We start from the raw sequence: 13,739 nt of genomic DNA, 5'->3' as shown, positions 1-13,739 counted from the left end.
GGAAAAGGCTGGGCAAGAACAAACTTGCTCCTCCTGGTGTTGTATGAGAAGGAAGGTGATCAAGGATGTGGGTGGTGGCTGCTGCTGAAGGGAAGTCCCAGCACCCATTTGTCCTCAAGCACTTTATCCTTCTCATGCCTTTTTTTTTCATCAGAGAAGCACTCTGCTAAGGGCTCCATGGGTAACATGTGGCTGCCATTTTCCTCCAAGTAACTTAGAGATTCAGATCTGCAAGATTTACAAAATTACTGCCTTCTGTTTCTGTGCCTGGCTAATAAAGTCTTTCCAGAAAACCGTGAAGAACATGTCATAATTCCTTTCCTGAAAGAGGAATTTGTAGTAGTTTCGTTTCTGCTTTCCTTTCAACACACCAGAGAGAGAACATGCCTGAAGCAGGGCAGCACTGAGCAGTTGCTGCTCTTCCTTAGCAGAGCTGGGCTTCTGCAAGAGCCGTTCACCTCACAATGCCTCATGGAGATCTTTTATTTGTAAGATGTGGAGAGAAAAGTCCAAAAGAGTTTTAGCCTGTAAGAAAATACTGGTGTATTTGACAGCAAGAAGAACCTTTGTCACAAGTTCTTAGGGATATTTACAAGGCAAGGGAGGATATTTCCATAGCCCTGGGGCATGGAGACTTGTTTTATTGGTAAGGTACTCTCAGTACAGTACAGATCTCAGCTTTAGCTGCACCTTGGACTTGCCATTTCTAGTTTTCTCTCTTAAGGGAATATTTTTCTAACTGCCTAAATTCCTTTGACACAAAGCTGTATCTTTTTGCTTTGTATCTGAATTAAGATGCCATCTGGAAATGCTCTTAGTGTCATGCATGATTAACTTGCAGTTAAGAACACAATTTTTAATTTAAGATTATTGTGTGTGTAAAGTTGTTAAAGTAGGAAACAGCTGCATGTGCAACATAGCTGTCCTTGTTTGCCAGTGTTCAGAAAGTATTTACCTTGTTTTTAAGGCAGGATCTTTTTCCCACTCTGTGATCAAGATGCCAGTGGTTTCACACTAGTTTCTCTGTTAAAATTCTTGTGTACTTCTATAGCTTATTTTGCTGAACTTTCTTTAAACTTCTGCATTAACAGAGAATGGTCAAGTCTTTTCTGGAGCTTTCCATGGCTGCAGAACTGAGGCTAATCAGGACATCACAAGGACTCATTTTCTTTTCTCAAATTCACATATTAATTTTGAACAAAAAGACAAGAGTCCCCACAGAAAATTTCCTCCTACCCTATATAATCCTAATTTATTCATGTTGCATAGCCCAGTCTATGGCTTTAGTGAGGTACGTGGCACATAGAAAAAAAAATATGGCCATATTATTGACTATCTCCATGACCATACCTGATCCTTTATCATACTTCTCTTGCAGAATTGAGGGGAACTGACATAATGCCAACAGCATGCTGTAGCTCTGGCATATCCAAACTGCAGAGTACTTAGAGTACTTGCCACTACAAGTTTCTTGGAGTTTCATGAAATGGGGGGGGATTTGTGAAAAAGAAAAGATAAATACTCAAATGTCATATTTTGGCATTCTCTTGTCTTCTGTGTGGATCATCAGCAAGGTTGAGCCTGAAATTGGATCACTCAGGTCCAATGTCAACAGTACTAACAGAGTAAGTGGCAGTAGTAGTGCTTGATGTTCCAGTCTCAAACAGTAATTGCAGGGTGTTGTTGCCTTGTTGTGAAAGGGTCACCAACAGGGAAATTATGCAACAAGGACTTCAGAAAGAGCTGGCCCTAGGTGTCAGAGCTGGGAGGTAAACATGCAAACAGCGTATTTTGAAACCCGGAAGAACTTTAAACTTTTTTGCCAGCTCCAACACTCGTCTGTCTAGATTCCCATTTCACCTCAAGAACAGACTGCATTGCAGGGGTCCCAGATTCTTCTCTCCTGCTCTGAGGACTCTGTCTCTCCTGCCTTTCTCACCATCTGAATCACTGCTTCACCCACATTTTTAGGTCCTTCCTCAATTACCCCTCCCTCACAAACACTGCCCACCTCCAAGTCTCTGTGCTTCTCCCCTGGTTCTTCACTTCCAGCAGAAAAAGCACAAAAAGCCTTAAAGAGCATCTCCTGTGGAGCTGGAGAGCATCCCCTCCATCGGGGAGCAGCGGATCTACATGTGGCTGAACCCTGTCCTAGTTGAATTGACAGAAGCTTCCCAGAGGTGGTGAAAGGTTTTGTCTGATCCCCTTCTCCTTCCTGCTGTGTTTCCTAAATCATGGCACGAAGACAGCAGAACTTCTTGATAAAATAGCTATACTTTAAAAATAAGAAGAGGATGAGGGAAAGAATGATATGCTTTGAAGAATCTCATTCTCAAATATTTGTGATCAAAAAACCCACAACAAATCTGGCAAGGAAACAAAAAAAGCCAAGCAGCATTTTTCAAAACTGAGAGCAAGAACCCTGTTTGCAGGTCTTTGAATGACTTTAAACATAAAAGTTAACTTGAAAATAGAACTATACTTAGTTGTCAACCTGGCTAGTGCATAGCTTAGAAGCATGATACACAACTCAAATGTCTGCTGATATAATGTGACAAAAGGCTCTTCCCCTCTGATGTGGACTGTGACCAGTGTAGACACCATTTCCCTTTTCTTGCATTAGTTGCACTCATGAGCTGTGAGCACAGGCTGAGAGAGAGTTTCACTCGGACTGGTCAGTGATAACACAGATGAACTCATGTACATTTAGCACCTCCAATTTCAGTTGTCTACAGACAGCTGCATTTGGAATAAATCTTCTTTTAATGCCAGGCTGCTGGGCTTTTCTGGAATTGGTTTGAAAGGCAAGAGACCTTGTCTTCTTTTATCCATGGAGTTGCCATTTTTTCATGGAAAGATAACAAGAAGAACCTGTGAAGAGCTACCCAGCAGGAACAGAAAGAATGGTAGCTATTTAAAAAGAGAAAGTGAAAGTGTGGAAGGAGCCTTGTGTCTCTGTGTTTTGTAAGTACTGTAATACTAATTTTTTATGAGTTTTCAAATAGATCCAAAGACAAGTGTTTATCTTCTCTTACATTAATAGTTCTCCCCTAATATTAACAGACTCCAAGGAGATGTATAAATGTATTCAAATAATGCTGGTTGCCTTAGGCTTCCTTTCTAGTGAGTAGTGAGAGGATGGCATTTGCAAAAATACTTTATACAACATAGGATAGATGAACTGTAGTTTGTTGATACTGGCCTCTCTGCAGACAATAAGGGGAGCAAAGAGAAAATAGCTTAGCCTGCCAAAGCATGGAAATAAACTTCCTCAGAGTCACTGCCTCTGTAATGATGAGTAAATAGAATTTCATCACTGCTGAGACACTGAACAGTCTCAGATTAGTTTACGAAACAGTTCCTTCTTTGTAGGCTTTCTATCTGATGAAAGCTTCACCTGATTCTTCAAAGGAATTTCATCCAATTCAAGAGCATAAGCTGAGACAGAACACTATAATGCCTGGATTGAATTCATATGACAGATGCATGAAGAAGACAGGCACAGAAACTTGCTACTTCTAGTCCTTAGCTTTCATTGCTAGAATTAAGCTTTATTATTTTCCTCTAGTGAATAGCACTTTTATTTCCCTTACAATAAGCCTGTTTTGAACTTTTCATATATGATAAATCTGTGCCTATAATGCATTCAAAAATTACTTTTTGTTTTGTTTTGTGTATTTGCCTTAAAATTGTGCATTAACAAATGTAATAATTAAAGTATAGGGATGGCAGCAACAGTACAACAGATAATGAGCAAGGGTTGCCTTCAGATAGAAAATTAGATGGTAATAGTGTATTGGCTCAGAATGGCCTCAGAGACTGGACTGTCTGTCACTGGTTGACTAGGCAGAGGAAAGCTATCCTAAAACTAGAGCAATCAACACTGATGCTGTTTCCAGACAACTTTCGGATTAGAACTGCATTTTGAAACATTGCTTAGTATGGTTAGTGCACAAATTGATGTGCACCTATCAAATTAGTTGATCCATGGACAGAGACACTGATCCACTTGCTAGAGAAAGCCAATTTTTTTTTGGTCCTCTACTGATTAGTGTGGGGGAGTCGGGGGTAGGACACTCCCATGGAGGATATGGAAGTCAGAATGGTGTGACAAGTTTGAAAGCATCTCTGATCTAATCTAATGGTGCACAGCTCTGCTGATATGTCTTCCTCCACAGCACATTGCCACTTTCATGCAAAGCTATTCTGGGTCTCTGAAAATGCCTCAATCCAGAGCTACTGCTCTTGCTAGTGTTCTCCATATGGCTCAACATGCCACTCTCCAAAAAAATCCAAACTCCTCTCCTTTTCTGCCACTGGATGTCCCTTGTGCCCAGACCAGGCACTTTATTAATTTGTACCATATGCAGTTGTTTTTAATAATTTAGTAAATAATGTGGAAACAGAAGGTTCCCTTTTATTGGTAGTTTCATGTTCATTTAGTAAAAAATACAGTAGACAAATAATATCCAGGCAGTAACCTTTCAAAATTTAGAGAATCAGTAAAGAGTGAGTTTCAAAAATCATCACCTTCTCGGTACTTTTTTTTCCTCATTCCTATGTCTGTGGAACACCAAACTTTATAAAATACTCTTAAGCCAGGAACATGTGAATTTCCATGGGTATCTCAAGGAGGAAAAAAAATCAAAAGATGCTTCCCTGTGATGCAATTCTTTGAATTAAAGTATATCTGCTCTAACTGGAAGTCTTATCCTGATTTCAGCCCATAGTAACTTTATTTGCAAAAACAAAATAGTTTATTTCCAGAGTAACCATTTATGCACAAATTCCTTGAGCTACGTTTTAATCCTAGGATTCTCCCCCTAGTGACAGCTCAATTCATGCAGCTACAGCTGAAATCCTGATTAACATATGTACCAGTTAAAATAATGTGTTTTCAGATACTGTTTTCACACACACACTTATTTATGCTGTATATTTCTTTGCAAATTTACTGCCTTTTTTGATTATGGTCATAATCTCCAGTTGGTTTTCTGAATAGCTGCCATTATGGTATTTGATAAAGCTTTATTTCTGTTGACAAAATATATCCAAATCCATCAGTATTGTGAGTGTTCAAATGCTGCTTATTATTAAAAACTGTAACAACTAAAACTCTGGGAAATTAAAAGGAAGAATGATTTTCTTAGAAGTAGGACCTGTGCAGTCATTTCCCGGGTACTGGTGACAGGAGACTATTTTCTGCTGCAGTCTCTCCGAGAATTCATCAGCCTTCTTGTGATACAACTGCAAAATGAAGTTCAGGGAGGTATCACATGTAAGAATGAGAGGAAGACAGATGAGAGGATGGGATGTCTGTGGCATCAAATTACTCTTATATAAATGCCTGTGTTAGATTTAGTTCATTTGTTATTTGAAACCCTCAGAGTAATCTTGTATTTCTAGATATGAAATGTCTTCTCATTTTGCAAACTCTAGGGTCCCTTCTGTTCTTCTTTTCTATCTCTGTTTAATTCAATTTTACTGCACAAATTCTCATGTCTTTAATACTGCCTGCTGCTTGTAGACACTTCCAGTCTCACACTTTATTAAAAATGTGGTGTTTCTTCCTGCCACCACAATATCTGCTTTCAGTAGCAGCGGGGTCAAAGACTTGGTCTGCTGTTAACTCCCTAAGATCATATGTGGTCTCAAGTATATGCCCAGTATCTTATACACCTCTAGCTATACTCTGGTCAAATAAAACTTATTTTAGGTTGAAGTGGTTTGGTACATGATCACATCTGGAACACATGAAGGTACAGACAGCTCAAGGACTCATTGTGTGGGGCAGTGGGGGGGGAGTAACAGTATGAATTTGTGGTGCCACAATTACTTGAGGGCTCCCACAAGAAAAGCAGATTAGATGAAAAACATTCTGCAGCTTCATACTCCTATGTATGCAATGGCAACCCCCTCACCTGTTCCTCTTCTTCAGAGGAGCACCACCAGATCTCATGTGAAAGGAGAACTGCAGGTTTTCTACAGAATCATTCTTTACCACTACTTACATTAATGTGGTTTTCTTTCTCTGTATTTGTTCCCCCATATCCCTCCCAACTTCTATCAATATGATAGAAGACATTCACAAAGACAGTCTTTCAGAGCATAGCTCCATGCCAATGTGCTTGTTTCCATACAGCACTGCAGTCTTGTGTCCCAGGTGAATCTCTCATCCTTGCTCTTAGCTGTAGATTAGGCTTTAGAGAGGTGACTGCTTCTCTTGTAGACGTAGTAATTAGTTGGAAGCCACCCTATTTTCCCCTAGAGGATGACTTCAGGGAAAGAAGAGCACCTCACTTCTGATTTTGTAGCTATTTAGGTCTTCCTTACAGCTCCATTTTTTAAGAAGGGGTACATATGAGCACCGTTTTTCCAGTATAAAAAGGTTGTCTGATGATTAATCCAACTCAGTGTAAAATCTGAGAGTCAACCAGACCACAGCTCTCCTTCTCCTCACTGCTGATGGAGACACTGCCATTCTCAATTACACATGCCAGCCCTTTGCTTGCAGTTTATTCCCATGTTGGCTTTAGCACAAAGTGGCTTCTAGTGCCATGAAGCAATTCTGTCAGTGGTGAGCAAAGCCTCAAATTCTCAGTTGACATCCAGCCCCTTCTGGGTGTATAAACTTGATGCATTTTCATTTCTTTGACTTGCTGGATCTATTTTATTGGAGCTGTAGTAGTACAAAACTCAGCATCAGAAATGTACCTAAGAAGCTGGAGGAAAGCTCAGGCAGCTGATGTGGTGGTGAATGAGCTGGACAGGCTTTATCAAGATCTATGCTAAGCAACGTGCAGTGACTGCAGATTGAACACAGCTCTCTTTGCTACATTTACCATTTGTAGGGCAAAAAAAGAGTGCCAGAAATTTGGTCTAAAATCAAACAAATCTACATAGCAATGTACAGAGGTTAGATCTGAACTGGCAAGGCATGATAAAGTAATACTTTGGTTTCTGAGGCTTAAGAAAACAACATGCATGGCTAATCTTGGCTAACAGACAATTAAACAAATTACTTAGAGAATCTCTAGTATTTTTAAAGCTCTGATATATGAATCAAGTGGGAAAGTGAATGCATGTATATCTGTAATTTATGCTATTTAGTATCAGGCTTTCCTTTAGATTTTTTTCCTTTGTTTTTAGTCATTCACTGTATTGCAGTTTACTTTAAGATACAAGCAAAAAAAGATAATAGCTGGCTGTGAAGATCAACTGTTGCAGTCTAAGTAAGATTTACTTGTCTGACTATTGATAAAAAGCATAATGTATACAACGATGTTTTTCACAGCTTTGAAAACCTCATCTACACTTACCGTATTTACAGGGAACACCGAGGGTATTTTAGAATACAGGTGAGTAACTCTCATTTCATCTGTAAATACTGCATTAAAGATCACTGTCTTGATTTTAAAATAAATAAATAAATAAATCTGTATTAACACCTTACCTTACAAAATATTTCCAAGCTTGTTTTCTTCTTTCATCAATTCCTGACTTTTTAATGTTACACCTATTATTTAATATGAGCTATTATCTTTGTAGAACTCCCCTATAACCTAAGTGGATCTGTTATGTGTTGACCCGCTGCTTTCATATTCGACCATTTCTTTTTTATAGCATTGAAGAAAAATCTATCACTTTTGTTACTTGGTCCTGTTCCTAATTAGTTTTTCCTATTCGAAAGCTCTGCATTTGCACCCAGTATCTTGTAGGGATTAGGAATAATGCAATGACCTTTTTGATAAAAAGGGGCCTGTCTATAATTCTGTGCAATTCTGATGCACTTGAAGTTGCTCATTGCTTGGATAAGCCTAAGAGCAGACTGCATCAATGAAATCCATAGGCAAAGTGAGAGGACACTTAGAAAGCTGACTCACTTCTCTGCTTGTAATTGGACAGTCAACAGAACTGCCAACAATTAAGTAGCATTTAAGTGGAATGAGGAACTCACTCCATAAAGGACACGCCATGCTCCCACAGCTGGTAATTTCCTGCTTATTAGTGGTTTAGACTGAGTATGAAAGACACTATTTCCCATTAAAAAGAATGGTTTGTTGACAAAAAATAATCTCTTTCGGACTACAGGAAGTCCACTGGGGTTTGCTGCTATGCCTATCTGCAGATAATAAATAATTCAAACACCTTTACTTTTTTTCAAACCAAATTTTGCTTCAAGTTTTTAAGCCACATTGTGTTGGCTTACTAAAAATAATTGACTTAAATAATAAATTGATGGTGGAGGGGAGATTATTTAGTTTTTTTAAGGGCTAGATTTAACCATGAACTTTCTAGAGCGCAGTAGGTTGACCCTGACCAGCAGCTAAGCACCCACACAACTGCTCGCTCCCTGCACCCAAGTGGGTCAGGGTCAGAGGAAAAGAACTTGAAGAGCAAAAGTCAGGAAACTCCTGCATCAAGATAAAAATTTAAGAAGTGAAGCAAAGCTGTGCATGCAAGCAAAGCAAAGAAGGAGATTAGTCACTAATTTCCATGGGGAGGCAGATGTTTAGCCATCTCCTGGAAAGTGGGGCCTCAGAGTGTGTAATGGCTACTTGAGGAGACAAATGTCATAAGCATGGATGTTCCCACTTTCCCTGAGCTTTCATTGCTGAGCAGTGTCATACAGGATGGGGTAGCCCTTTGGCCAATTCCCATCTGCTGTCCTGCTGTTTCCCATCCCAGTATCTTGCACACCCTCAACCTGAGGGAGCAGAGAGCAAAAAAAGAGACCAGCTCAAGGCCGTGCAGGGCACTGCTCAGCGACACCCAAAACACAGGTGTGTTATCAACACTGTTTTAGTCACAAATTCAAAACACAAGACTATATAGGCTGCTACAACGAAAGGACACAGGACTATATAGGCTGCTGCTCGTCCATCCTGGCCAGACCCAGTACACAGAGGCAGTGAGAGGCACCTTGTCCATACAGAGCTGAAGGGAAGATAAAGGATGTAGAAAAACAAAGAAAATGGAGCTATGATTTTTGTTAGTTAGCAAATGAAAAAAACCAAAGCCACATTCACTTTTAGAGACTAATAATAGGAGCCTTGCTGTGATTACAGCTGATGAACATGCTTAGTGTGTGTCACTGTCCTCAAGTCACCAGCGCTGCAACATCTCTGTACAGATCATGGGGGACTGTGCTGTGGGAGCAGTTCAGCCAGCTCTGTGAACCCTCACAGTAAGAAGCAGTTTGGGAGAACATTGTACCCCTTCTTAGGAGTGTCATCATCTGTGTTTGGCCTAAGGAGTCTCCAGTGCAAGTCACAATACTGGACAAATAGTAAACTCCTGCCTAAAAGTCAAAGCTGGTGCCAGCAATTTCATATGGATCCTCAGACATGTCCTCTGCCTCCGCATATGTCCTTTGCTTGACATTGATGATGTTCTGTAAAATGTTTGGCTTCTGCTGGTCACATTGTTGTTTAAATGAAACATCTGAAGTGGGAACCAAATACATTGCCCTAAACGTGTGCTCTAAGGCCAGAGGGAAGTCTGTAATGCTGTCGCTCTTCAGCACGGCTGTCACAGATTGCTGCAACACACATCTGAGCAAATATTTTAAACATCTGTTATTTAAAAAAAAAAATTCTCTCACCAATTTGTTTACCGAACAGCTCTTGGTAAACAAGACACAATCTATTGTTTCTTTCATTGAGGAGACTCTTTGTGAAGGGCAGTTGCAAATGATTTGTGTTTTCCTTTCCTTGCAGACCTCTGAAGGTGTTCCAGAGAAGATCTTCAGAACATTAAAGGATCTAATATACAATTATGAAAAGCCAAATCAAGGTCTAATAATAAACCTCCTCTACCCAATAAACAAACCAAAGGCCTCACAAAGAAGACAGAGGCTCGAGTTAGAGAAGGATGACATTTATGATGGTGAGAAATTTAGCTCTGACTTTGTGGTATTTTTTAAAGATGATTGCATTAACAGGTTTGTGGTGAATAGTTGCTACGTGTCCTCTGAGACTAGCCCACAGGGACAGTTCAACATCCTTCCTTCTCTCTCATGTTCACTAGAAAAGGGTTATTCCCAGCTAACAGATTACATACCCTCATCCACTACAAATTAACAAATTTAAATTACAAGAGACACACAAGGCATGATGTTGCCCACAGCTCACCCCTTCATGAATGCTGATGCTTGTAGGCTAGGGAAGGTTGAGAACCAGTTTTGCCCAATGTGGTTCTGCCAAGCTGCCAGCTCCCTGCACTTCACTGGGAGTTCAAGCTGTCCTTTACCTTCATTGTCCAGGCTGAAAGCTATTTTTATACCAAAATCTCACTCCATTATTTTTGAGATGCTAGGAGAAAAAAGATCCAGATGGGTAGAGAGAGAGAGAGAGAGAGAGAGAGATAAAGCCAGCCAGCTTGTGGTTTGCTGTGTTTTGTATTAAAGCACCACTCATATTTTAAAGTTAGTACATTGAAAATAAGAAGCATATAACCTGGTGCTCAAGATCACAGCTTTGGAACTGGAAAGCTAGTCTCTGATCTTCTTCTAATTTATGTTCACAAGTCTCAGGTATAAGAAGTTTACAATATTTCTACCTGAGAGACACATTATGCAAATGGTACAGTAAAAATCAAGGTCTTCATAAAGTGGTGGATCATGTTTTGTAGCCCCATGTCACCTTTACATCCTTGGTTTGGGGAGGATGAACAAAGATACCACTGGTAACTTGCCAGCATCCCTCACACTTTTGAAAGCCATTTTTCATATTACTACTGTACAATGCTCAGCTGCAGCATCCACCAGCTGCAAAATAGCCTTAAAACTCTTCTAGGTCCTTTGGCTAAGTGTTAGGAGAGCCGCAGTGAGATGATGTGTGAGCAAGGAAAATCCTTTCATTAAGTACAGTTATCATAAAAGAAAAAAATCTTGTAAGATCCAGCTGCCTGTGTATCTCATGACTAATGCTGGTTAAAATGTGGTTGTGCAGACCAGCCTCTGTGCTGCCATCACACCTCCTGTCAGCAAAAGAGATGCTGTTTTTTTGCAAATACTGAGTGCACAACAGCTCTGGTGCTCCCTCTGTCAGATAGGATAGGGAGGGGTGAGCTCCCCCCACCTCTGCATGGACTAAGCTGCCTTTTTAGGGGTCAGTGAAGCAACCGCCTTGCTGAGAGAAACAGTAGCAAAGAGACGTTTCCAGTGTCCATTTCCAACACTTATTACCACTTGTATCACTAAGGCAAATAGATCACATTTGCTCTAGAAAGATTTTTATGGTGTCTTGTCATTGCTGCTCCAGGGATATAGAAAATACTGCAGTAGTGTGGATATATTTTTCAGAAAAATCAGGTTTAATAAATAAATTATTATCTAGTCCTGCAACATGAACTTTTCTAGAAGATGCACAATGCCCTGCTCTGGACTCACAAGGGCAAAAACAAACCCTTTCATTTCACTATCAAAACGCTTGTGGTTGTATATAAAAATAGAGGGTTTTACAAATAATCAAATTATTTTGGAATCATTGATGTTCAATTTTAACTTAAATTTCACTTACACAGCGCTACAAACTTCTCCCTCAGACTGCTTTATTATGTGCTCACAGGGGTATGTGCCCACAGGGCGAGCTTAGGTTGATGTCATGATAGATATCTCTCTTACATGCAGGCACCTGTAAAACACCACAGTGCTTCCTAAAGCAAGCACCATACTTTTCTGTCGTGGTGCCTCACGCTGCTCTGGCAGCTGGCTTTGAAGCACGTGCAGGATGGAGCACTCCAGTGCAACCAGTGGAACACCTCAGGGGACTGGTGTCATGATACTGGTTGTTGGGCAATTCTGAACAGCATTTTCCAGCCTAGGAACAGCTTGTCTGAGGGTGGCTCCTTGAAGAGACAGTAGGTTTCCATAGTGGAGATTGAGTCCCAAGCGTCCCACACTTTTTCTTTGGTTTCTCAAAAAAAATAACAGAACTGAAAAGATCTAGAAGAAAAAGGGTCTTTTCAGCCTCGTCTCCCTTAGTTGGTAGGAAAGTTTTTTCTATTTTTCCTGTTAGATATTTATTTAGAGAAGAAAGGATATGTTACGCTATAGTCATGCCTAGCTCAGCTGTTTCTCTGTTTAACTAAGTAGGGATGATTTCTTGCATTTGACTGTTCCTCTGGAAGAAAGGGTCTCACATGGATACAACTGTGTATTAATAGAGCTTGCTGGCTCAGAAAAGACAACACAGGCTTTGCCTCCATATGGGCTCCTGGAGGACCCAGTCCATGGGACACAGGGCCTTCATGTTGGCCCTTCACCAGCCGAGAGAGCACTAAGGAACCAAACTGAGTGGTTGCTACCGGCCCAGAAACAGGGACGCTGGCCATTCTACTTACACTGGGCTTTCAGAGGAGCCATCTGCAATGACTACTTATTTTTTCTAATTTTTTTCTTTACAGAAATTGATGACAGTGATTACATTTTTGTCTTACCCTGAATGGTCTGCAACTTGAAGATTTTGGAGAGCTGCAGGGTCAGACTGTGCCACAGCACAATAGATCAGCTGGGGAGACCTGCCAGCTGGGTATCCTCCGCTATGGATCTGAGCCTTTGGAATTGGTCTCCTCCTTTTGCAGACTATCAGAGCAACTATATTTTCTCCTGGTAGAGCTAGCATAAGCTACTATGTATTTTTGTTCAGCAGTGAAAGAATTAATTTTTATAACAGACACGTGCATCCATATACATACGTATGGGGGAAGGGTATCTGTGTGCATGCACATGTATTTTGGCTTTTTAGGCAGTAAACTGTCTGAGATGTCTACTGCTAAAATGGACAATTTGCTAGAAAGCAGCACAAGAGTGCAATAAATGAATGTGAATAAAGCAGTACTTTATGGCAGAACTGATAGGTATTGATAAAAACCATACATGACAATAATTCTATTGGCATCATACAATGCTTTAAAACCTCCAGACGCAGTTCAACCACCTCTAAACTCTGTTATTTTGTGCATGATTCATGTTACCTCGTGGTTGAGTAAGTGGATAGTATTTCAACTAAGTCAAAGAATACCAGTATTATCATGTACTTTGAAATAATCTAAATTAAAACAAAACTAGTGCTAAATCCAATGCCATAAAGAATAAATCAACAACATTAAAATAATTTTAAATACTTGTAATGTTGATTAATGGTTCCGGTAGATTACAAAAGCAGTGTAAGTTCTACATGCATGTCAGTATAAACACACCCTTTTTTTTTATGTATGAGAACACTTTAATTTGCTACAGCCATTGGCTCTGTAATATAAAGTGTATAGGGTTTGTTTTGTTGGGTTTTTTTTTAATCTAAGTTAATCTTGTCCCTAATTTTAAATGTAAAATATGTGGCATCATACAATGCTTTAAAACCTCCAGACGCAGTTCAACCACCTCTAAACTCTGTTATTTTGTGCATGATTCATGTTACCTCGTGGTTGAGTAAGTGGATAGCATTTCAACTTAAGTCAAAGAATACCAGTATTATCATGTACTTTGAAATAATCTAAATTAAAACAAAACTAGTGCTAAATCCAATGCCATAAAGAATAAATCAACAACATTAAAATAATTTTAAATACTTGTAATGTTGATTAATGGTTCCGGTAGATTACAAAAGCAGTGTAAGTTCTACATGCATGTCAGTATAAACACACCCTTTTTTTTTATGTATGAGAACACTTTAATTTGCTACAGCCATTGGCTCTGTAATATAAAGTGTATAGGGTTTGTTTTGTTGGGTTTTTTT

The 13,739-nt window shown here is 39.7% G+C and overlaps 1 protein-coding gene across 1 annotated transcript; it reads left to right on the top strand.

Moving 5' to 3' along the window:
- Nucleotides 1–2,830: 2,830 nt before the first annotated feature.
- Nucleotides 2,831–12,446, top strand: SH2D1B (SH2 domain containing 1B). Its single transcript, XM_009993361.1, has 4 exons — nt 2,831–2,964; nt 7,295–7,358; nt 9,720–9,888; nt 12,409–12,446. The coding sequence occupies exons 1-4, from the start codon at nt 2,831–2,833 to the stop codon at nt 12,444–12,446; spliced, it is 405 nt and encodes a 134-aa protein (XP_009991663.1).
- Nucleotides 12,447–13,739: the final 1,293 nt, after the last annotated feature.

This window comes from Chaetura pelagica, unplaced genomic scaffold (assembly GCF_000747805.2).
Source record: "Chaetura pelagica isolate M959 unplaced genomic scaffold, ChaPel_1.0 scaffold101, whole genome shotgun sequence".
Taxonomy (NCBI): domain Eukaryota; kingdom Metazoa; phylum Chordata; class Aves; order Apodiformes; family Apodidae; genus Chaetura; species Chaetura pelagica.
The sequence above is the reverse complement of the archived record's forward strand: the minus strand, read 5'-3'. Positions and strand labels throughout refer to the sequence as shown.

Coding starts and splice junctions, on each gene's coding strand:
- SH2D1B (XM_009993361.1), top strand. CDS start 2,831: ATGGAGTTGCCATTTTTTCATGGAAAGATAACAAGAAGAACCTGTGAA. Junction 2,965..7,294: donor GCCTTGTGTCTCTGTGTTTT/GTAAGTACTGTA, acceptor TGTTTTTCACAG/CTTTGAAAACCTCATCTACA. Junction 9,889..12,408: donor GAAGGATGACATTTATGATG/GTGAGAAATTTA, acceptor TTTTCTTTACAG/AAATTGATGACAGTGATTAC.